Source organism: Myzus persicae, unplaced genomic scaffold (assembly GCF_001856785.1).
Source record: "Myzus persicae strain clone G006 unplaced genomic scaffold, MPER_G0061.0, whole genome shotgun sequence".
NCBI classification, from domain to species: domain Eukaryota; kingdom Metazoa; phylum Arthropoda; class Insecta; order Hemiptera; family Aphididae; genus Myzus; species Myzus persicae.
The window spans coordinates 405620-432384 of record NW_019103784.1 but is presented as its reverse complement, the minus strand read 5'-3'; the positions used below and the strand labels follow the sequence as shown (position 1 = coordinate 432384).

At 27.2% G+C, this 26765-nt stretch overlaps 2 protein-coding genes across 3 annotated transcripts; one reads left to right on the top strand and one right to left on the bottom strand.

Annotated features, from left to right (window-relative positions):
- Nucleotides 1-1187: 1187 nt before the first annotated feature.
- LOC111035300 (synaptic vesicular amine transporter-like) lies at nucleotides 1188-7803 on the bottom strand. Of its 2 annotated transcripts, XM_022316861.1 has the most exons (13): nucleotides 7707-7803; nucleotides 7471-7565; nucleotides 6298-6394; nucleotides 6053-6234; nucleotides 5054-5137; nucleotides 4799-4984; nucleotides 3990-4030; nucleotides 3026-3082; nucleotides 2655-2801; nucleotides 2455-2598; nucleotides 2119-2305; nucleotides 1730-1863; nucleotides 1188-1651 (listed from the first exon to the last, which is right to left on the bottom strand). In XM_022316861.1, coding segments are annotated over exons 1-13 (1464 nt in total). In that variant the 5' UTR covers nucleotides 7709-7803; the 3' UTR covers nucleotides 1188-1543. The 2 variants fall into 2 exon arrangements, with proteins under 2 accessions (XP_022172553.1, XP_022172554.1); XM_022316862.1 differs by lacking the exon at nucleotides 7707-7803 and having other exon boundaries at nucleotides 7471-7645.
- A 1674-nt stretch (nucleotides 7804-9477) lies between these two features.
- On the top strand, nucleotides 9478-14349 carry LOC111035293 (ras-related protein Rab-2B-like). Its single transcript, XM_022316845.1, has 4 exons — nucleotides 9478-9522; nucleotides 11400-11643; nucleotides 12620-12800; nucleotides 13898-14349. Exons 1-4 carry the CDS (start codon nucleotides 9510-9512, stop codon nucleotides 13979-13981), a joined length of 522 nt encoding a protein of 173 aa, XP_022172537.1. The 5' UTR covers nucleotides 9478-9509; the 3' UTR covers nucleotides 13982-14349.
- The last annotated feature ends 12416 nt before the right edge of the window (nucleotides 14350-26765 follow it).

The following is a 26765-nucleotide window of genomic DNA, read 5'->3' as shown; positions in this document are numbered from 1 at the left end:
AACATAATAATATAATATATATTAGGTATAATAATAATATGTATGTTTTCATAATTCATCTCTGTAATTATTATTTTTGACGTTTTATATATTAAAGTAATCCACGAAAGTAATGAAATAAATACATTTTAGATAGCTAAGTAAATTTATTTATAAATGAGGTACTTCGCACAGGTATACTGTGACAGGCACTAAATTGGATGAGAAAATTGATGACAATATGTCTGGCAAGGCATTTTGGGAGGACAATAAGGAACTAAGGTTTCATTACGTTGTACTGAAAGTAAAACACAATTAAATGAGGTATGCCGAAGGTTACAGATTATCTCGTTAGTCGGTTGTGAATAGGGTATAGAAAAGAGTCATTAAGGGTACAGGAAGGGTAAATAGTTTATATTAATGGATTGAAAAAAATGAATAGTTTATTCGAGTGTGCAAAACAGCTTACATCGTTTTTTGTAAGTTACAAATCCAACAAATTATGATATAAAAACAATACATTTTTCTAACTTCAGATAACGTTTTTAATTAATGCCTCGAAATACACACCGACAAAATTAATGCAGTACCCCTACATGCACTTGCAGCAGGGGTTCAAGTAATAACGTTTTAAATCTTAAATTATTTCAACTAAAATCAAATAACCATATGTTCGAAACACAATTTTATTTCTAAGCCCCAATGAAACCGATTTTATTTTTAAGTTACTGTGCGTTCACTCCACACACAATTCTATACGTCAGAACAAACAAAGTAATTGATTTGTTATCAACCATTTGGACGAAAGTTGACCAATTTCAAACAGGCAACAGGAGTGACTTGTTGTCAACTACCTATTATCCATTATAATTTATGCCTATACATATATTATATATATTTTAACAATTATACTTTTTTTTACAATACCTATTCAATACAACATTTTTAAACGAATGTTTAAAAAAAATGGTAAAGTCAGATTTTAACGGTTTAGATATTATAAATTAATTTTGATATTGTAATAGTTAAATAATAATATCTTATTGAATGGGTTTTGATTTTTTTTTGCAATAAATCACAACCCAGTTGGGTAGGTACTTCATAATATATTTTGATTAATCTGTATAAATAAGTGTTTAAAAGTTATATTACATAATATACAAACAATATACATGTTATTTAATAAGCAGCTATTTAGTAATTCACACTTAAATTAGTGAGGTTTTACTTTTAACGCATATAATATTATTACAATACTTATAATCCAAAAAATAAACTTTAATTTTTAATGCAATGTTATTTTGTAAATACTCTTCTTGTAGGAAACTCACCGAATGAAAAAAGATAATTTCTACAGTTTTTACCAAAATTATTTTTTTTTTTGAAAGTCTTATCGCGTTTATCATAATGTAGGCATTCATTTTATCTCAAAGCATTCACCAGTAGGCAGTATGACTTAGTAATGTAAATTTAATACTAAAATAGGCAATCAATATTAAATAACTATAAAATAATACTTATTATGCTTTATGTTTATTACTAATATAAGTAATAACTAACAATTTCAATTATTTTCATCCATTTCGTCGAGTTTTTTATAAGCGATAGGTTTGTTAAAGTATGATACAACACTCGTGGACTTATAATCGGGAATAGATGTATCGTTGTTAATCTGCAAAAATAAATAAAAAATGATTAGTGCATAATGGACGGTTACTATCGTCTACCTAAGATACCTATTTGTTCGTACCTTATCTGTTTTGTCGTTCGAAACTTTACTTAAAAATACTAACAGACTGCAATAAGATATGTTTATGATTCCTACAGTCCTCATTAACCACGGGAATCCAAGACTTTTCACGACTTGACCACCGAAAATAGGACCTTAAATCATAAATTATATTGGGCACTTGCTCAAGCAAATATGTATAATACAGGCAAAATATTATAAATTATAATAGGATACAATTTGTATGATATTTTTTATAATACGCAGTACGGTAATAACACGATTTTAAATAGGAATATCGAAGTAAGTTCTCAATATTATTCAAGCCAATTAGGTCTTATAAAAAAAAAGAAAATCAAACGTAATAGGTAACACGTCATTATGAAAACAACTGTATGCTCATAACTTACCAACGGAATATGCGAGGCTGACGGCCGTTTGTTGAAGTGCGTATACCGATCCGTAATGTACGTTTGGATGTCTGGTGTCCACTAGATTTGCCAGCATGGGCACCAAAGCAGAGTCTACTATACCTATACCCAGGCCCAAACCGAAATGTGGGCAGACAAGCCCTGTCGTTGTCGTGGCAGCCGGAATCTTTTGAAACACGATGTTACGGGATGATAAATACTTGATATAATGCGGTATCAGTTATCAGTGTCGTTATAGGTAGGTACCTACCCATTTCGTTTACAACACTGCTTGGTAATTATAAGCTGTTGAATTAACTATGACACACAACTCACCATGATTGCGGATATGCCGACCAGTAGAGTTGCTAAAATAGCCATTCTCCATTGTCCCATTGTGTACGACAATGCGCCAAATAAATTAGTGCCAATCAAATAGCCAAGACTGTCTGGAATGAAAACCGTACCCAACTGCCATTTCTGAAATTGTGACAAAGTCAAAATAGTATCTGAGGCTTTCATCGAGTTCGTTTTACTTCTGGGTTTATGATTTGTATGAGCCAAATTGGTAGAAAAGGTTCCAAAATGGCCATGGCAGATGACGTAAGACAAATAGAAAAAATTATCAACAGGATATACTCGTCTTTTAAAAGATCTTTCCAGTTGCCATTGTTGAAGTGAGACTATAAACAGCAGAAATGTTCAAACAAAAAACACATTTACGCAGTAGGTTTTTACTAGGTTATGATAATAATTAATGTTGTTATAAAAAAAAAACTAGACAAATTTTAATTTAAGATACGAGTAAATAAAGTACAACACAATAATGTGATTATCTGATCCTAAAATCAATGAATAAGACGATTGTATAGGTACACAATAACTAAATAATAAAACGATTAAATACCTGATGTTTATCGTTACTTGTTTGTTTTAATTGCAATATCTCCTTGAATGAATTTACCTAATGTATAAAACAATAGAAATAATATTTACTATTTGGACCACAAGATTAACCAAAGTTGTCAAATAAGATATCGAGAGAAACAGTTAGATACGTAGGTAGGTACAATAGAGATAAAAATTAATATATAAGACCATGGAATTGTAGTTATCAAGATAGCGATTAACTAAACTCTGAAACGAAGAAGAATGATCATTTTGTTATATCTATATAAGAAATGAAATAGAAGAGGACAAAGTAGAAAAAGCTCAAGAATTTGGCGAGGAATATAAAATGTTATTTTCCGAGGACACAAAGCTGGGGTCACGGATTAGGAGTTAAACTAGATGATAAACGAGGGAACAAGTAGTTGAGACAATGAGAATGAATGAAAACTGAATGTTTCTATAGGTAAGCGAGGAAAAACAATATATATATTTAGCTGCTTTAAAAAAAAAAACTTTTGGTTCATAAATATATTAATTAAGTGTCAGATAGACAGAAAATGTCATAATAGGATAACCGAGTTGTGTGTTTGAACGAGTAAATTTGAAACATGTGCAAGATGAAACTTTGAAGCTGAAACTAACTTTTTTGTAAAAAACCATTTTCATTTTAATAGGTCATCTATACGACAATGTCAATATACATTTAACATGAAATTTTTTATAATGACGAAATCATTAATTTACTGTTATCAATGTATTGCGTTCTTATGTTTGCATCATATTCTGAAACATTGGCATTGATCATCATTGAAATGAAATACGTATCTAACTTATCTTTTTATTTTGATTAAAATACATGTATATATTATATTTATGATAGAGCATCATACTATAGGTGGGCATAAGATACTATTAGGTACATAAATATTCATAGATTTTATTTTAACATTTTTTATATATTAAGTGAAATAGGTACTTACTTTTTTTACGAGATTAAAATTAAAAACATAAAGTTGTAGACCTGAAAAATAAAATGTTTGTACAATGATCTCTATCAATTGTATATGTATTGTGTAGTCTTTATAATTTTTCGTATTTAAATTGAGTTTAAAAAAAAACCAAACTATTCGAGCTGTAAAACTTGTATATAATATATTTAAAAACAGTTAACCACCCAAAAGCCTTAAAACAATTTTAGTAGTGTCACTATAGTATTACATTTTTATCTAACTAGTCAGCGATTTTAAATACCTACTGAATATTTTATGTAATAAAGTCATTTAAAAATTTGTTTTTTTATCACATCTACATAAATACGTAGGTTTAGTGCTTACGTCTAATGTAATTTTAATTCTATCAACTTACTATACATGGCTTGAAAATGTTATTCAAGATTCTTAGTAAGTTTCTTTTTACTGCAATTAAAAAAAAAAAAAAACGGTTTGCTTATCCCGTTAAGCAAAATGCATTTGTATGAAATATCGATTTCAAATTATAACGAAATCGGACGAAAATCCGATAAAAATAATGACTTTCCTTTGGATTTCTGTTACTAATTGATTTTCTCAAACTTTAATAAACTGAATTTTAAGTATGGAACGACTTACAATTTGGCATTTTTTTTGTCGAGCTGTCTTACTGCAAACTGTTTTCCGAAATATTCAAATTATCTAACAACTTCAGCTACGTATTACCATTTACTAGTTACCCCTAGGGATTTTAACTGTTTTTATTATTTATAAATAATATTTCTACACTTTTGTGTATAACTTACACTAAACTCGCTCACCTAAATTGAACGTTATAGCACATATTATAACATTAAATGGTGTCGACTTGTCAACAAAATAATAAAGTATGCCACCAAACGGATAACCGACTAAAACACCCAAGGCAATGCTTCCCATGACTAGACCCATTACTTTACTGCGTCTCAAATCTGACATATGATTTTGATCAGCAATCAAGCACATACCTGAAATATAATTTGTTATGTATAAATATCTGTCCAATGTATTTATGTTTGCCTAGTAGCAAGGCATACCAGAAACACTGATCAATGCTGAAGCAGTGCCTTGAAGACTCCTTGCAACTAGTAACGAAACGAAAGTCTCTCCATACGCAAACACTGCATTTCAAAAAAAAAAATAGCATATACAACTAAGCAGTAACTTGACCGTTATTTTCCAATTAATGTATTGATTGATATATTTAAACAAATAACTATAAATCATTATTATGTAAATGTATGTACTTAAATACATTTTTCAGTAGTTTATATATATCATATTGGTGTGAAAAATGTAAAAAATTTGTTTTAAAAAAAATGATATTATGGTTTTTATAATCATAATTTTTATATTATAATTTACTTTGATATATTTATTAATAAATGATTCATAAAGTTATAAATTAATTTTTATTGCAGGTATAGCACCTATGGCCTAACCTAATTTTGGTGTGTACCCAGGTATTTGAAATGTAAGTGAGTTATTATTAATTATCATGGATCAAACAACAATTGTATTATTGTTATTATAATTTATCAATATTTTTAATTAAAAAAAATATGTTTTATTATGACTGAAGATTTTTAAATTTATAAATTTGAAAGTTTAAAACGCATACACTCAATTTATTAATAATTTACTATTGTTATTCATTTAATTAATTCTGCATTATGAAGTCTCGCTTCTGCACAGCCACCGAGCGGCTTAGAAGTGAACAACTTCTGTTATTTTAATAACTTCATAATCTATTGTTAAACTATGTTAGTTGGAAAAATAAATAAACAATTTGATTTTCATGATGTTACTATGTAAAACGAAATATATTTTTATAAAACTAAGGCTCATAATACCATATGTAACCATTGTTATTCAATTGTAATATTGTTATGACGTCGTTATTGTACATGTGACCAGCTATAAATACATATTTTGTTTTGTATTAATTATCATTTCGTTATTATGTTGATTGTAAATTACGAAGTCTATATTATAAACATATAATCAATTAGATTAAATTAAAGTATGTTACTTACAAACTGATATTATAATCAAAAGAATTGATCCAAGGAATATTGGTAAGTTGTATCCGACGTACGATGTTAAAATGCCCACCAAAGGATTCATAAACAACTGAACTATAGCTTTTGAAGATAACAAGATGCCTATCGTCTCGTTTTCATTTTCCAGTGTTTGCAATTTCATTTTGATCAATGAACTAAATACGTTTCAAATCGTTATGGCGTGAAATAAATATCAAATAAAACTTAAACCATATTACCTAGGAAGAAGCGGCTGATCTCCTCTAGTCACATTTGTTACAAGACGAGATGTATTGGTAATCCATTGTACGTATAAATGTTCAGGAATAATTGGCACTGTAATAGGTTTTACTTAGATTAAATGTGTATGTATCAAAGTTGTATCAAAAACGTTTAAACATTATTTTCTAATGTATTATACTAAAAATAATTGTATAAGTACAAATGGAATTCATTGTGGCGTTGTGGATACCAAAAATTCAATCTCGAATGTTTGTAAATTATTTTTCAACAAATTTTTTAGACTGTGAGTTTCGTCATAAACAAATTAATACAATCATAGATTTTTCAAAAACTGAAACAACATAATGTAAAAAGCAATTTTCCTCAAATACATTATTTTAAAGAATTGTTTTATAAAAAAAAAATTATGCTTAAAATTTGTTTGAAGATTTAAATAATATACTAGATAGGTAGTACCTTATTAGGTAGTTATATTGCTTTGTTGTACATTAAATGTAAAATAAAATATGTTTTGAAATTTAATTATGATAACTGATTTAGTTGAGTTCAAACTGCGTGGCAGCAGTCGTATACATACGGCAGGGGCGGTGTACACCTGGTATTTTTATTACTAGATGTATAGACGTATACAAATTTAACAAAAATTAAAAAAATATTTTGATATACATATACATATAATTATTTTTATTTAAACCTATCCAATGAAAATATCTGCGTACGCCACTGGGTGGCAACTACACTAGTGTTAAATAATTAAAAATTTAAATAATGCCATACAATTTTATTGATTTCAACTTGTATTTTATTATGCATTTTGAATAGTTATTTTGATATTAAATGGTAAACAATTATTAGCTCTGAAAGTTATTTCAGATTCAAAGCGAAGGTGATTAAAAATATTAAATTAACTATCTATACCTACAACATAAATCATTGTATGATTTAATGCGATGTATAGTAAGTGTAATTTATTTTTGATGTGCAATTTTTTGTGTTATGAATATTTTTCTTTGAATAAATATTACGAAGTTTTGTTGAACAAAAACACAATTTTTTCTTTTACGCACAGGAAATTCAAAACGCACGTGTATGTAATACTTTGGCACTACTAGACATGTATAGTGTTTATTGCTAAATACACAAGAACATAATTATTTATATTAGCTCACCAACAACAGTCAAAAGTACATTGTCCAAAAACATTGATAAGTAGACAACGGAGATCACGCCCAAATCGCTTTCCATAACTCGTGATAAAAATGACCTGTAGATTTTAAATGTTTATATAATAGGTATACACACTCTATAGGTAGCTAATGATTCCAATAATGTGAATTATATAGAAATTTAACACAAAAAAACAAATAGTCGACGCATAATTAATATAGATGAAATATGTACTAACATTTTTTATAAGTTAAGACATACAACTTATTTAAAAAAAAATATTCTCATATTAGAGCCTTTGCACACGGATCGAACAACATGTAAATGTACTTCTGTGAGGTTAAGTGTGCTGAAACTGGGGTTACCTGTTTTCAGAGTAGCTAGAAAAAATGATTTCCTGTCCACTGGACATTGCGTTGTCTTGGTAACATTCAATTTTATCGTCACACATGCTATTTAACGTTCCATTTTTTTATCTTTTGTCAACACCAATGGGTTTTGAATTTAGTACTGGTTACTGATCTCTGAACTTAATTTTTTTTTACTATCTCAATGTACACAGTTCACAAATTTAGATAATTAATAGTTTTGTTTACGTATTATTATTATATTCTTATTGTTTTCAGTAATATAGGCCATTACAATAATTGAACCACTGTCATTCGTACATAGAAACTATCTATAATTTACGTATTAGAAAGTGCGTAAAATTAATATTTGAATTATCTGCTTGAATTTTTTTAGTATTGTGATATTTTTGTAGTTTAATTAATTTATAGCTATATAAAAAAGTATCTATTTCAAAATGTCAAGAAGCAACGAATGTTATGACTATTTGTTTAAATATATTGTGGTGGGAGACGCGGGTAAGTACGTACTAAATTATATCAATGATAATACTTAGGTATTATAATCATACAAACTTTTAATATATTTAATTTTATTTTTCCACCAAGTGGTGTGAATAGACACCTCCTTCGAACGTGAAATACAAGACATTATATTACATAGGTATTCACATTTTAATTAGGTACTATATTTTCTTTTTAATTCATGTGATTATGACTTAAATCTAAAAATAATAACAAAATAAAGAATATGATAATTTTAAATTTATACATTTTTGAAAGCAAACTGTCTTATCTATGCTTTTTTTATTTTTATTAAAGCCATTCTATTATTTATTTATTGTTATATTTACCGACAAATTCTCTTTTTACAAGATTTTAATAACTATTGTAATATTTTGACAGACAGTTTAAAAGAAAATTATATAATACTATTTTATTACATTTAATATTAGTATAATAATTGTATTAATTCTAATAAGCCTTAAATCTAAATAAATCACGGGGAAGTGCAAAAAATCTTATTAGCCAAAAAAAAAGCTCTCTAAAAAAATGTTTATTATTTCCACTGTTGGTATTATAATTAGGAACCACAAATATATCAGAGTTCCTTATGTTTCTACTTTGGTATACGGTAATCACTTTCAGATAGTAACGTAGGACAGTCAATGAGGTTGTTTAAAATATATTAACATAACATCTGTTAATTTACGTCTTAAACTTAGTGAGTCTAGGCTCAAGAAGTTTTCAACAACATTAACGGTATATCTAGTGATATGTACGTATGTTGGGGAAATAAGTAAATCACTTCAAAAACTTATATAGGACATTATCGAGATCATTTATATATTTCGAGTAATTACAAGACTAAATAAGTGAACCGTATTCGATGTATCTAGGATCTTACTTGATCTTGTTTAAACAAAAATGGGTTTTAAACTCATTCGTATTTTTATTGATAAAACCTAGCATTTTATATGATTTTTTTATGATCATTCTATGGTTTAATTTGAATGATAAATTGTTTTCAAAGAAGACATCTGAGTCTTTAATTGAATCTATCCTAACAAGAGAATAGTTATTAATTTGATACTGAAATATTATTGGATTTTCAATTGGTATTATATGTTTCAGGTGTGGGGAAGACGTGCATTACTAGGCAATTCTTATATCATGAGTTTGATTCTAAAGAGATGTCGACCATAGGTATATACATTTAAATAAGAAATATATTATTATAAAAAATAATTTACACTCAACAATACATGATTGATTTATAATAATAATAAAATATATGTAAGTAGGAATGTTTTATATTTTTTGAGAGAAGTTTTATTTTTTGTTTTTATCGCATTATTACATTTATGTAAAATATATTAAATAATCTAATCTTATAAGTTTATTTTTGAATAATAACTCTGTCAACATTTAAAACAAAATTGTAGAATAAACCGGAGCAGTCGCTCTGCTATATAATTGCTGTAGAGTTAAAGTGTAGTAATTATTGAGTGGGTAACTGAATTGGGGATGTGTTAAATTTGAATTCAATGATAAATCGTGGTAGACGTAAATATGCCGTGTGAAGATCATTCAGCCCATATTTGGGATTTTTTTTATATATTTATATTGCTTTAAGTAATTTATATTTCTATATGATTTTATGAAAATCGGTGTAAGGGGTGGATTTGCATAAGGGTCATCCGTTTTATGCATTTGATTTCATATAATATAATAGATATATATATATATTAATTATAGCTAATCCTGCACGACGTTTCCCATGACAAATTAAATTAATGCCAGTAGATTTACCCTGTCTTAAACTCGGTTAAATGTAAACAACATATTATATTTTTAACATAATAATTTGGGTAGTTTTAAGTAAATATAAAATCCGGTCTTAAATTATATCCAATAATTATAATAATTATTTTATTTTCTGTAACTTATGAAAACCCAATACAAACAAAAAAATATTCTATTTTCGTAAGCCCTTATTTAAAATGGAGAAATAAAAAAAATTGGCTTTGAGGTGCAGATCCTCGGGTACAGGATTGCCTATGTACCAAATTGGAGAATCATGAATGTGATAGACAAGGCTGCGGAACGCATGCGCATGCGAACATTGTCTTTTATTAATAATAAGATAATATTATAAGCTGTTATGAACTTATAAGTCAATACCAAAGAACCGTAGAAGGGTGTAAGTAGATTCGTTGTGTAAATATAGCTTAAAATTAATCCAAATACTTAGAAAATTACATTGTGTATAGTACATAATAATAAACGTAATGGTATAAAGTTTCAAGTTCCTGTGAATAATGTCTTTTGAATTAGGTACAAAAAGATAATTTAAATCATTATTTTACGTTTAAATATTTACTTTAATATTTACTTGAAAAATCTACAAATTGCGACTTCCTATGTAATTTTAAGATTAATAGGTTTCTGTAAGAAAAACATAAATTATTAGATGTTAAATATTAATGCGTAATCTAAGTATTGTATTAACATTGAACATTTTATGCAATTTTTAACTACTTAATTATTTGCAAATATACGTTTTTTTGAAGTTTATTTTATTTGAAAAAAATTGTTACGTTGTATTTTTAATGATATTGTTAAAATTAGTTTATAAAACTGACGAAAACGGAAGAACCCTATCTATATTAAAATAAAAATGTTATCATACATATATTGTAAAAATAAAATCGAAAATTTTAAATACCTATAAATAGGTAGAAAAATTCATTTTAAAATTACGTCATTGTCTAGAGAATGCCTTTATAAAACGTGCACATGAACACAAAATCCACATATTTGCCATGTTATTACCTACAAAACCAATATCGCTCCGCCCAGAATCTAAAATACAAAGTAATTTTTTTTTATTAATTTATATCAGTATTATTGTTGTGATTTTTTTAACATTATTTATGAGTTTATGAAATATTTTCAGTTACATGGAAATAGCATAACATAGTGTTGTAGGTATATTACAACATTAATATCTTATAAAATATAATTTTGTGTTTTGAATATTTTTTTAATTATAAAACGTTATGTTTAAATTATTAATTTAGGCATAGATTATGGCCATAAGACGTTGTCATTGTATAACAGGAAAATCAAAATAGCTGTATGGGATACAGCTGGCCAAGAAGCGTTCAAGTCCATAGCTAGATCATATTATTCGGGCGCTGCGGCTTGTATATTAGTGTACAATATCACTAAACGTTATTCGTTTCAACATGTTAGCGAATGGTTAAGAGAAGCTCGACTTAATTCTGGTACCAGAATGACGTTCGCGTTAGTGGGCAACAAAACGTAAACAACAAAAATAATTTAATAACTAAACAACATTAATTAGTTTAAGTGAGTTATTTTGAATTAATAATTTGATTAAAGACTGTCACGCGCAATGTTTTGTAAGTGATGATCCTTTTCTTGCCCCTGTTCTTTATTTAAGCTATCTACTAAATGGAAACTTGTGCAATCCAACCAATTACCTATTGTTTTTTTTTAAAAATAATTTAGGCGTTTATTAAGATAACATTTTACCGTTAGACTATTTCATTTATATCGTTTATATTACAAATTACGTATTATATAGTGTATAGTGTATAGTGTACACACACTACACTTGGATAATGTACGTCTTAAGGTTTTTGATAAGCCACATGTGTTTTATATACTCATATTTGTGTTTTATTATTACATTTGACACTTCGACAGTTATAAATAACACTCACTTCTGAGAAAAGTATTGAGCTGAATTCACACATTCAGCTTAAAATTATATTTGTTTAAATTCTATCATTTCTTCGAATTTTCTTTTTTTATTTTTCTTTTATACTTGAGGAAACTCCTTAGAAAAATGAAAACTGATCTCATTGGTTCTCCTTAATCGTATTTGCAAAAATGTTTAAAGTAACAACTAGATTTTATTTCCAATCGATATATATTAAAATAAAAAAATATTAATTGTAAATATATATCATACGTAATTAGGCTACAATGTAGCCGTTATATACATGTAATTTATTATATCAGAAACAATTAATAGAAAAATAAATAAAAATATTTTAAAAAACGAGACACCAATAAAATCTATACTTTGATCATGGTTTATAAGTTCAGTAGAAACATAATTATTTTATTTTACAGAAAATAAATATTAAATCTCCATAAAGAATAAAAATAAATGCGTTGATTAAAAAGTTTAAAAATATACCTGCAAATAAAATATCTATTTTTTGAGCTCGGTTATTGGATTTTAATATAATTTACTATTATATTACAGTGATTTAGAAAATAATAGAGAAGTAGAACGAATTGAAGGTGAACACTTTTCCTACAAAAATAGCTTATTATTTTTTGAAACTTCTGCCAAAACAGCAAGTAACGTATCAGACGTTTTCGAGGATTTAGCAAAACATTTATACAAAAAAGTCTTGAGTGGTGAAATTGATGTCAATAGACCGGTAAGATTAATTTTTAATTGTTCCGCATGGTTTACAAAAAAAAAATTAGGCAGAAAATTTTTTAAATATCATTCATTCCTTTGTTGTGTGTAAAAAATTCAAATTTCATGATTTAAATTTAAATGTTAAAAAAAAGATAAGATTGGTCCGTATTAAATAGGATCGGGTAAAGATTTATTAGCCTTCTGGCCTATTATATGAGAGATACATAGTGTATAGCCTTGTGGCTAATAACAATTGATGTTCATAGGCTTAATTTATATGGTTTCATTAGGTAGGTATCAGTAATTTATAACCTTCTAACTTGTAAGACTTCTAAGAGTTAAAAATGCTAAAAACATGTTTTTCCTTCGTACTTAAAATGTATTGTTTAAGATAATATGATTTAAGTATTCGACTTTACCATACACTAGGTTTTATCGCATTTATATAAAGATTTAGTATTAATACCACTCGGTATTTTATAGTAAGAGTTAAAGAGTGGGTAGAGAGATGCCTTTTCCGTTCTTTTTCGTAGCTAAAGGGGTGAATTCGTTTTATAATTTACTCGTAATGCGTGCTTAATTTTCATCAACACACAATTTTGAGCCAGTAATACTTTTTAAAAAGTTTCATTAAATTCTAAAAGAGATTATATATTGAACGCAAATTGTTCAACTGGGTATTTTTCTTATATTTTCTAGTAGTTTCGCTGAAAACTCGTGAAAAAAATTGATAAAAATCTGTTTGTTTAACATATTAGTTGATTATTTTTTGATAATCTAAGCTCCAATTTCGAGTTAATTATTCAAGTTCAATAAATATCGAAATTAAATTATATAAAATACAATCATTTACCAATAGCTACAAATGGTACAATACCTATACTGAGCCAACGTTATAAGTAGGTAACTTTTCACTGTATACCTGACAATTGTATATAGTAATAGCATGGATTATAGAATGTCTATTCTATAATTAATTATACTAGTTTCATACAGATAATACTTATTGATAAAAAATGATTTAAAGTAAACAAATCATTAACTGGTATTTCAAGGTTGAACATTTCAATGCATATATGATGAAATTGAAAAATATATTTTTTTTGATTACAGATATCAGGAGTTAGACTTGGCCGCAAACGCAGCAAATCAGAAATAGTGAAGAACCATGCAAGTGATTGTTGTACGTTTACATAAAATAAAAATAGTATTTACCTACACAGTATACTAAAATTAGGCCACAAGTGACAAACACGTCAAATTATATTTGTATATTTGTAACATAATATTATTGATTTTTAATTACTACCTACGTACTTTACCTAACGTTACTATTTATTATTATTATTTTTTGTTTTCCATTATTAGAACTATAGTTCTTAGCTATTACTAAACATAGATATTAGATATTATAACAAAAAAAAAATCACAATTAGTAAACAATACTTCAACTAATCTACTAATGAAGATATTTTTTTTCGTTTACCGAACTCGGATGTTCAGTTTATATTATGTATTTATGTATCTTGGAAGTGAATCTTTTCATAGCGAAGACACTTTCTTTTCATAATTTATTCCCTTTTAAATAAATTAACTAAATGTTTGTATTTTAAAAATGTTATTTTATTACAAATATAGCACATAATATTTTAAACAAATCTCTATTTATATGTAGGTACTTACACTACTTTTTATTTACATGTTCATCAAATATTTGATGGTTAGGTAATATGTATGTTTAAATATATTTAACATATTGTTTTATATTTCATGTACTATTGTAGCTTATTTTTGATAAGTAAAAACTACCTTTTGATAATGTTTTTTTACTGTATAAATATTAGTCCATGAAATGTGACTTAAAATCAAAAACATTTACCTAACAAGGCACACCTTAATTTATTGTTGAGTTCATAATAATAGATTGAACACATAAATGTGAAAATATTCAATTTGTTTATTCAAGTAATACTATTCTTAATTCGTCTAAATACAATATTGGTTTTTAAATTTATTTTAATTCATCAGTCAATGCTGTTAAAATCTTAAAAATGAAATAAATACAAGTTTTACATCATTTTAACACTACATACAATGTGTATTAATTTCATCATTAAATTAGTATTTTTACTGTTAAAATCAATTTTTTTATGTTGATGTAACGAAATTAAAAGATTATAATATTAAACTATTATGTTTTTAATGTGTTTTTGTTCAAAACGGTATGAAAAGTGAATGTTATCGACCTCAATTTATATAAGTGAAGTTAATGAAATTACAGGTTATAAAAAATATTCATGTATGTATCTTTATTATTAGAAGTATAAAAAATGCTCATAACAAAAAAATAAATGTGCTATCATTGTATACTCATTGGTAGAGTTTGGTATTTTATGTTTTTATATATATATTTTAATGTGCTCTAGAAGGGATTAAAACACGTAAATAAATTATTTTAAGCTTAAAATGTAGGTACATAAAAAAACACGAACGACTATATTTAAAGAATAATGAATATTTAAAAGATTTGTCATATTTTAGAGTCGGTAGGTATCTTAAAAAATGTGAGTTAAAAATATTTATTCTAAGTAATTGAAATCTACTGCAAGTCCTTGGGATAAATATGGTATATACAGGGTGTCCAGTAAGGATATACCCATTAGCCGTAGAGAGGGACTCACCGCCAGGAAAACCCGGTTTTTTTGCCATTTTACCTATAAACTGAAAAAAAGATTAAGACTCATAAAATTAATGAAAATAAAATGTTGAAAAGTTAAAATTTTCAGAAAAATGAACTTTAAAAAATGGATATCTTCAATTGTTTTCAAAAATAAAAAAACAAATTTTTTTACTTTTTTACCAAAAACTGAAGTTAAATTAAGAACTAAAATATATGTAGTCCTTGTCTCTGTGAGTCTTATAAAAAACATATTTATGATATATTTACTATCTCAGGAGATATCGCAAAAGGTAAATCCTTGAAACCTTGTATACTGTTCCAAGTTCGTTATGAGCTTTTTTAATTTTTTGACATTTATTAAGATCCGCCTCTTATTGGTATCATTTAGTATCAGTTTTCAGTTCTCAATTACAAATAACTAGTTACTAGTTGTACAGTATATTTACAACTGATAATTAGCTAGTCTTTTGTCAAGATTTACACCTTAGTTTTTTTCTATGCCATCTACTGCAATGTATTCTTTGTAACTATGACCAAATTATTTTTCTAACCAGTATTCAATTAATAATTTTAAATATTATTATATTAATAGTACAACCATTAATATAAAATATTTGATTTATTATAAACAGAAAGTCAAACATTTAAGCCCCTTACAATATAAGCAAGAAATTAAAGGGTACAGAAGTTATTCAAGTAGAATATTAAATCCACATTAAATAATAGTGGGTATTCATTTATAAATATATGTATGTGTGAATATGTTGTAATGTAAAACAGGGAAATGTTATTAATCTTGGATGACTGAAAGGTATTGTGAGCATAAAAAGGGTTACGATGTTAATTTTTGGTTCTGGTAGGTGCTTTCAAATTATAGGTAGGTATTAGGTATTGTTTATATAAGTTATATTATTTTATTAGTAACTTTCAAACAGGTAAATTTATAATGTTTTAAAAAGAGAACATGTTTTAAATGATTATATCCCGGGGTCATAATTATATACCTTAGGGCCAGTGTAAAAAATATATTTCGGGACAAATATTTTAGGTATCTACTGAGTAAAAGAAAAAAAAAGAAAGAGTTTTTCGTTTTATGCATAATATTATTTTTATTGCAAACATTTAACATTTTTGATTATATCTACTGAGTTTTTGCAATGATTACGTACCTACCTATTTTGAATTTTGATTAAACGTGGTACTTTGTTGTGAATATAAAATTGATAGTCTCATCATCCTTCGTCAATAAACGAGTAGGTATTTTTGTATATTGTATTATATAATAAAACCTTCAATTATAATTTATTTTGTAGGTCGATTGTTGAATTTATATTCTGTATAATTAATTGTCCAAATATTAGTCATATAGGTTGGATAATAGTTTGTACAATTTGAGCCTTAAAATAAAATATTAGGACTTGGATTTAAAAAAAGTACCTATATAAAGAATGACGTATTGTTACTTTAATCCAAATTAACATTTAAGAATTTATAATACTAAAATAAAAATGTATGTGCATTAAATATTGTAAATTATAAGAGTAGAATAAACAACATAATTTTTTTTAAATTTCAATATATCATCATAAATCATGAATTAGCTATACGTATTCCAGCGTGTATATTATATTAATTACTAATTTAGCTATATTAATGTTTAAACTCAAACACAAGGGAAATAACTATATTATAAGGTATACACAAAAGTTTCTTGAACTCCATATATCACTTTTTCTTCTTGTTGAAACTTGTAATGTTTTGTAATTAGTGAACTACCTACTTGTACAATATTCGATTCTAATAGTTACAAGACACGTTATCGTTTTATTAGTTGTCTGCTATGAGAGTACAAGTGAAATGTAACTTATTTTGTAGAAATCAAATTAATAATACCTAATGAAAACAGTTCCAGGTCAAAATATCTCCCCCGAAAATATATGTGGCAAAATGTCTCGGATACTAAATATCTCCAGACAAAAACATCTTCGATTTAAAATATCTATAACACAAAATATCTCCAGTAAAAATATCTCTAATAGAAATATCTCCCAAAAATATTTTAATATGTATATTTTACATAGTATTAATGTTTTTATAATAACAATAATTAAAAGCAGGTAATAAAGATATTACTGAAGTAAGTACATTTTCTAGTAATAATACTTAGAAAATAATTCCATAGGCAACAATATTACAATAATAATATTATTACCCTGGCCAATTTGTACTAGCTATCTGATATATTTTTCACTATCACGAGTGCGATTACAAACCATGATAAACGACTTTATCGACGTAACGACTGTATCGATATGACAGTGTATCAGTATAGACACACAGCTATTATTGACTAATTTCTAAGCTAGTTCCACTTTTACTAAAATTTATACAACGAATTTGGATTTTAAAATGCCTCTACAATTTATTGTAAGTCAAAAAGGACACAATTTATTATTTTATAACGGATACCTTCGTACATTTTATAAAGAAGGTGTGAACTAATTCATTTGGCGTTGTACTGAGTACAAGAAAAAAGTACGATTTAAAGTGGCAAGTCAATACAACAAAATTACATTTCTGAAATAGTTAAGGGAATTGCCCAACAATCTTAAATTTTAAATACATTTTGTAAAATTATTTTTCTATATTCATTCTTGCTAACATAACGTATAAACTAGATTTAATTTTCTACCAAGAAACATTTGAACAGTAAAAATCCAAGCATTTTTCAACTATAAAAAAAGGGGAAAGTAGGTAACCGCTGTTCTGTACAGCAGAGTGTATCATGTCATTCACTATTTCACTGTAATGGATATGTTAAATTTGAATTGAATGATAAATCAATCCATACGAAAAACTATTCTGATTGGAGACCGTCTGTTAGCCTATTACCAAATAAATATAAAATTGATATTCATTATTATAGTAATTTATTATTGAACTATTACTGTGCATATAAACTATAAATATAAATAACATATAATAAATCTAAATATTATAAAAATGTCACAGTGTATAAAATAATATGTAATAATATAGGTACGTAAAAGTGTTTCAAACCGCCAAGAATAATATTTTTAAATAACAACAAGATAACTAAAATGTATAATAAACTATACTTATAATGAACCAATTGTATTAAAATTTAAGCTTTTTGGCTGTGCAAAAGTTTTTTTTATTGACGTTTGTAAAAAAGATACATTCATCGAAACTAAAAATAAATAAATCGAAAATATACATATATATTATATAGCTCAAAACGCGTTAGTTTATGTTAAAAATTGTATTAAGATATATAGAAAAAGCTAATATAAACATTCGGTAAATATGCCAAGTCTCTACAGTTATTTGTTTTTAGTTTATACCAAAAGAATACAATTATTTATCGAGAAATCGTTTTTTACGCACAAATAATTTTGTTGAGATTTAAACTTTAGATGCTCATAAAAATATTTGTGTTCCTTCAACTTTATTTTTGAATCCAGAAATAACAGTCTATTAGCAATCCTGTATTATATTTTACAATATTTGGTATAAATATTAGAATTTTAGAAACTATGAACTCCATAAAATAGTTTGCAAATTTTTGTTCAGAATTAAAAACTAAAAATTTAAGCAAGTAAATCTACTACAGAAATGAATTGAGAATTTTTAAATTTGACCTTCTCTCCCAAAATTACAAACTTGTTCAAATTTGTAACAATAAATTTACATCCTTAAAGTTGAAAATTGAAGAATTTCTACTGCTCTAAGAGGTTATGACAGCTAGACAAAAAAAAAAAAATATGAATGTAAAACTCAGACTCTAAAAAAAATATTGTACCTAATCGCTTACATTTTCGTAGACCGAACAGTGCTAGTTTATTATGTTAAAATTATTACCCTATATAGGAAACATATAAAGAGTATCCCACAGGGTTTCGACAACGTTTTGGCGGCTGTGTAATTTAGTTTCCATATTTTTCATCACTTGGAATAGTCTGAACACCACGGGGTGTCTTGTTTACAAGGAAAAAGAGTACAAGTTGTACATTTTGTAAAATATATTGTTTTATTACATTTTATAAGTTATAGTAAGTTTTACTATTAGTAACGTTGAAAAATAAGTTTTAATTATGAGTTATATTTTTGTTGGATAAAAAGAAAATAATAATTATTATGAGTTAAAATTAAGTGTTATAACTTATAACTAATTAAGCCACATAAGACTTATTTTTTCACAATCTGCAATATATTTAGTGGGTATAATTATTGAATATTGGGTTTAATATTATTTTTGTTTTCAAAGAACTACTGAATGTGTTGAGACCATGTATGAAAGATTTTCAATAACAATAATACAATACAGTAAATATTTAACATGGAATTTAATACATTTAATATCTGAAGCTCTTAGTACCATGATTTTACGATGCACTGGGCCCCGACAAAGAAATAAGAATCCATCTAAAATATATTATTATTTATGAAAAATATTAAATTGTACAATTTAGTTTAACTAATTATTGAAGTACCCAAATGTAAAACAAGCCAATGGACACGTTACCTAGGCTTTCTTCTTTAATAAATAAAAAATAAAATACCATAATTATTGATCAGTTTATGTTTGGGGCACATCTTACTTATAGAATAATTAAATAGAAAAACTCCGAGATGAATTATATTCTGTTTATGCAACTTATAGTTGAAAATACAAAAAGTTGTCTGTTTTAACAATACTTTAACCATAAACATTAACGTTAAAGATTTATTGTGATATGACGTATATAGTAATTTATATTTCAAATGTATTGAGTTAAATAATATTATACAGTATTATCTGCTTTTATTTACAAAAAGTCGTTTAGTCCACAAATTACTACTTTGCCATTTTCACTTTAGAACATAAATCACACGAGTGTGTGTCACGGTTCAATGATCTGGATTAACTTTCGAATAAAACTTAGTTTATACTGCTCCTACTCTCCCAGACTTCTCAACCCCTTCGGGTGAGGTTGAATCAATTTTGAATTGCTCGGCGAAAATTCCGCCTTATCGCCCGCCACCATTCGTCGTTTGTCATGGTGCCTTTCACATGAAAGACGCCCAATAGGGCTTTTTTTGTAAAGGCAACTTCTGTCTAAATGCTGCACACCAACATAACCTCAAAAGCAAAAACTAAACTACAGAGTGATATTTATACGGCAAGGTTAGTAGGGCAAAACAATGAGTGAATTCAATAGAAAAATGTCAAGAACTCGGCGTTATTGAGAAAGTAATGTACGTTTTTCATTTTAACGAACTATAATATTAATTATTATGGTTATTCAAGATTTTTCTGCACTTTTGTTGTTTGTATATAAATTATAATAATCTTTGTATAATTAGTTCAGCAGTCTTAATTAGAAATGACAAAATATGTTGGTCATATATTTATTGTCATGTCTTCTGGAAATGTCTATTAATTTATAAATATTACATACAGGAACGAGCTTGACAGGATACAAAATCCAGTCCTCGGGCATAACGCTTTTTACTTAGACTTAGGACCTAGAGTTCAAGAAAAAAAAATAGGTGAATTTGTATAAAAAAAAATATAATACTCCATGACATTGCAAATTGTATGTTTCATAGGGAAATAACAAAAGAATTTCTTAGAGATAAAGTAGTGGTGAAATTAATATGTATAATAAGTAAATAATTGCCATGGTCAAGCATAAGATAACGGGAAAAATATGGCATGACAAAATAAAGGGGTATAGTTTTACTTTCAGAAAGTGTACAGTTAAGTACTTAAGTGCATATAGTGTAATGTATAATTTAATGATTTTATTTTGTTCTATAGTTTTTTTTTTTTTTTGGCTGAATTCAAAGACTGCTTAACTTTTTTCTGCTTCCACCGAAAGATGGAAAATTCAACGAAAGTTAGTTAATTTTGAATCAATGAATATAAATAGTAAGCGAATTAGATATTTTAAAAACACGTGTAAATATAAATATAATGTTTGCCTTGAAGTACCTATTATTTTTGTAATGTTTTGTTATTGCAGCACCTAGCAAATCCTATGTGAACAATTCTGATTACATAGCGCATCATAATAAGACAATTGTAAAAATTTAAATTGTACCTAATAGTTACATTCGGTGTACGAGTTAACCTAACTGACAATCCTCAATTCGGAATTTTAAGTCGGTATTTATTGTACATACAAAATTGACAGGGTGAGTGCTCGTCCGATACATTGTGTTGTCTAAAGCTAAACCTCACAATAATTATTGTACATTTGCGCGTTTGCCACCCAAAACGGCCTACATCACTGCGAGATGTTGGTTTCACTCGTTCGTAATGTTGCTGTTATACATACAGTTATTGCCTAGTAATATAAGGTCTATGGTTCAATCAGACGATCGGATTTTGACAACCGGTCGCCGTGTCCCCCCTTGCATGGTGAATACTCCAGAACTGCCGGATTGGACGAACTGATCAGCCGGTGAAATGTCACTCTGTCGTGTGCGTTGACCACAATCTAACTCGATGTTTAAAAAAAAAACCATCCGGCAGACGCTGATCGTCAAAATCTGTTCGTCCGTTTGGACCCTAAAGTATATCTATGGTAATAAATAATCATCAATGTGTCTTATCTTTGTATGATAATAATAAATTCAATCAAATTGAAAATTTTATTTTTTGTTTTTCCATTACAAACGTAATACCTATTCAACGGCGATGAACCTTTTTTTCATACCCTCTGTAAACAAGTTTCACTTCATTCACGTGTACTATGGTCTATAGCAACATGTACGATTTTTTTCGTTCGGTTTATTTTATATTGGACCATTGATAATTATTTATAACTTATAATATCATAATATTACCACGAGTCATTAAAGTACAATTTTTTTTTAAAAATTATGTTACACTATATAATAAATAATTATTAATTACCCGCGCAAACCTACAAAATGCTATGTGGGATTGCTAGTTGCTACATCAGAAGATAGCCGTCACTGAGCTAAAATGATTGCCGTTCATATCAATGCAAATGAAAAAGTGCTTATTACAAGTTAGTAACTGGGATGTTTTGTCGGTAATTGTCGGTGAACGATTTTCTCCACATCCGTCTCTGTATCGGCTGATTCACGGAAATGTCCAATTGAACAATTTTCGAGTTATCGTCCGCGATGGTGTATGGATACATAGTGATGACATCATGTCTGAAGATAAATGTATGGCAGCTCGCAAAGGTAGAATGTAGGAAGCACATCAGTCGCCTATGTTAGGGCTGGGGGTATTTCAAATTTCGATGGCGGTATCCGGTATTCGTTAATACAAAACAGTAGTTTCGATCAAATAGCATTGTGATTGGGCGTTACTTTTTTGGTATCGTGTAATAACCGAGTTGCAACCGAGTATACCAAGAATTGGTTATGGCTTAACTTTTAAATCATATTGGTTATCAGTTATAACCATAGTTACCACGCTCTAGCACGAAACGACACACGACGTATCTGTGAATCCGACTTCATCAAAAATACCGGTAGACAAAAAATAAAAAATAGAAAAACTCACATCCTTGTAAAATCAATACATTCATAGCTCCGCTCAGAGTCTAAAAAACACCAATAATTACAGGTATACCGAAAATACCACCAGCTCTAACTTCTATATTATAAGAGCTTAGTAGGAATAGCGTCAATCATTGCGTACGTCTCTACAACGCTTATTTAGAATTTAATTGACGTGTTTAATGTTTATATTATGTGCATATGGAAAAATCGAAGTAAAACCTTGGTGAAATAGTCACGTGACATGTATCGTAAACTGCTCTAACTGCTATTGAAACTAGCTGATCCTGTACGGCGTTGACCGTAACAAATTAAATAATGTCAGTGGATTTATCCTTTCTTAAGCCCTGTTATATGTAATCTGTGCACATTTTAAATGTCTGTACCTACAGTATTTGGGTTGTTTTAACCAGGTATAAAACACAGGTCTATCGTATCCAATTATAATAACTATTTTATTTTCCGTAACCAATAGCAACTCTGTACAAACACAACAATTTTTTGTGAGCAAACGGCAATAAATTCCTGTTTGAGCTTCTCTCTTTAAAATGCAAAAATGAACACACAAATATTGCCTTTCACTAATCCCAAATATCTAAGACGTTTTCTTGTTTAGAGAATGGTATATGTATAGCCTTAAAGGCCATAGGGACTTAATATTATTAAACTAGGGCCATTAGAATTTTTGGTGGGAAGGGGGGGGGGTCGGTTGGTTGACGGGCGAGGATTCATCGCTAAAACCCCGGGTGTTCACCCATCCGGAAACTACCGACGATGCAGTACATATTATTATAAATTATAATATCGTGATTGTGGCTAACCACTGCGCCACACCAGGCCTCACTAGATAATTTACAATACGCTTAAAAATAACAAAATATTTTTTAACAATATGATTATTTATAATAAAAAAATATCAACGAATAATAATTAAACAGTATCTATAATAAATTAAACATTTCGTAAGAACTCCAATTTTCCTATACATACGAATGGTTGGTTCAAATGGGTCGCAATTTTTCAATTTCTGCAAATTATTTTTTTTCAACTGGTCCAAACATACTTGGTTCATACTAAACAATTGTAGAAAACCTATTTTATTTGAGGATAGTAAAATGCCTGGACAATATACGGACAATATAGATAACATTTTCAGAATGTACGAAAGACTGTCAAATTATAAAATAATAATATGTGTAATACACTGTGTACAATATGTATTGCGTATAAATAATATAATAGCAGTAAAAGCAGTATATATTTTAATGTCAATACTGAACGCTATAAGAACGAATTTTACGAGAAATTTTATTATATTCACGTACAGCTTGTAAAATGTTTTGGGATGATTAAAATTATTCATAGTACCTAACATTAGAATAGTATTTTATTGGAATAACTAAAGATTTGTTTTTTATGGTGCGCATTTTTAATTAAATCTTAACTATAATATTTTTAACAGACACAAAAAAAAGTAATTTCGGAAGAAACTACGAGTTATGATATTCATAATTTTAGAATATTTTGTTTAATAAAATAATTTGCTGTAAGTGCTTTAATTTTAACACAAAAATATTTTAAATATGAGTATTTACTTTTCACATGCAAGAATTCAATAATAATTAATTTGGAAAAATAGTAACTTTGATCAAGTTTTCAAAAATATATCCAATGTAAATAATTAGGTGGTCCTCATACATGTTTCACCTGTTCCATATTTCGTTAGATTGCAGAATAGATAAATAAATGGTTATTTTGTTATTCTTTTATAATATCCTTAATATAGATTACTTTTGACATTTATCAAAACAAATTGTCTCAATGGTAAAATGAATAGAGTTTTAAGACATATTTTTATAGTTTGATAATAATATAATATTAAAGTTATTTTAACACCAAGGACACAATGAGAACTTAACATTGATTTACCACGTGTTTTTATATCTCTTATATGACTTCAATCATAAATCCCTGTACTATGTATTCATATTGTTTCTTCAGTGAATTTTATATCATGGGATTAAAAATAATTCTAATGTTATTGATTCAATTAAATAATATTTTCTGTCTTTTTATGAAACTTATTAATTTTTTAACCACGTGTTACATTTTATGTTCTTCATTTATAGTATACTCTTTGTTCTCAGATATTGTGTGTGTACTTGTAATTTTCCGTGGCCACGTAGATATACTCTACTTGTTGTATTGACTACTGGATTTAGAAAATCTAGATTTTTTCAAAACTAAGACATTTTAGTTTACTCAATCATATTTGTATGGTTATACTATTTTAGTTCTTATATTAATCTTTGGGTGTGCTTTGTTATTATTATTGTGATATAACTAGCGATGCCTGAAATTATTAATTTGTATAAATACAATATTCGGACTTTATTTGTTATTTTTGTTATGAATAATTTACAGGCAGTATTTTATGACTTTTACTTTATTTTGTGTTTCCTCTTTCTGTAAAGTAAAACTATCTAATGTAGTGATATAAAAAAAATATTTTATGTGATAATTTCTTGTAACTATATACAATTAAACCATTAAAATGTTGTTTGCACTGAGAAAGACTTCTAAAACAAAGTCCAAATGTTTACACAATTCATAATGTTTAATAGGTACCTACGTGTTTGTTATTGTGTCTGTATTATTATGTACAAAATTACATCAATATTAAAATGGAGTTTTTTAATTTAATATTTTATAGTGCAGTCTTAGTCTTTAATTAGACATTTCTTATAGAAATTTGAGTATGATTTCGGGTTATGTCGTCAAATTTATGTGATCAATTGTATTGGTATTATAGGTTTGGATCATTGTAACCCAATTAAATTTCAACCTTGTTACATATTATAATCATTAAGGTTGGCCAATTTCCAATTAGTAGTCAGTTTTATTAATACGATTAAATATAGATATAGTGATGATAACTTGTTATAACTAATAAGACTTGTATAACTTACGTGGACTAGTAAGTAGGTATGTCAGTATTCCAAGAACTGACTTTCTGGTTTTAGCGGGTTCAAAAATATAATACCTGACATAAACCATATTATATTGTGTCATGTGTCATTATTATATTGTGTCATGTGTCATTATTATATTGTGTACTGTGTACATACAATGTATTTATAATGTTAAATCCAGATGCCAATTAACTAATTAGTTTATTGGTTAAGTTAAATTGCCGATATTTTTGTAAGTTTTAGAAAATTCTCGTTAATGTTATGTTATTTTAATGTAAACTAAATAATGATATTAATAATTAACAATAAGTATTTTTTTTTTATCAAATATTGTTAAAACTTGAAATACTTGAAAACTTTAGGTAATAGTAAAAAAAAACTAGTGTCAGGAAATTGCATTAACTTATTATGATTTGTTGAACCAAGAACATAGTTCATATTGACTTGTTATATAGTTAAGTTTTTACTGTTTTATTTAAATAAAATGGGTAGCTGTACATGACACAGAGAGCGGTAACTAGGGACATAATATCTGCTTTAATATCGATAAATCAGTGGATTAAAGAAGAGTTGCTGACTATTCATTAAATATATTTAAAGTATGGTTTTATGTGACTCATCACTGGTCTACTATAATAGGTACCTCATACCTGGTGATTAAATGGCGTTTTTAAAAATAATTTATGAGGAAAGGTTTTTAAACCTGGTTGACAATAAGAACGAATATAGGTGGTAAGGTTAGACTTTTAGATCACTCTTTTTATCGTACACAGTTGGTGATCAT

Excerpts from the sequence above, each read along its gene's own strand:
- LOC111035300 (XM_022316861.1), bottom strand. Across the intron at positions 3,083-3,989 it reads ATTTTAATCTCGTAAAAAAA|GTAAATTCATTCAAGGAGAT; the intron begins GTAAGTACCTAT and ends TTTATACATTAG. Across the intron at positions 2,306-2,454 it reads TCGGCATATCCGCAATCATG|ATTCCGGCTGCCACGACAAC; the intron begins GTGAGTTGTGTG and ends GTGTTTCAAAAG.
- LOC111035293 (XM_022316845.1), top strand. Across the intron at positions 11,644-12,619 it reads GCGTTAGTGGGCAACAAAAC|TGATTTAGAAAATAATAGAG; the intron begins GTAAACAACAAA and ends ATTATATTACAG. Across the intron at positions 12,801-13,897 it reads AAATTGATGTCAATAGACCG|ATATCAGGAGTTAGACTTGG; the intron begins GTAAGATTAATT and ends TTTTGATTACAG.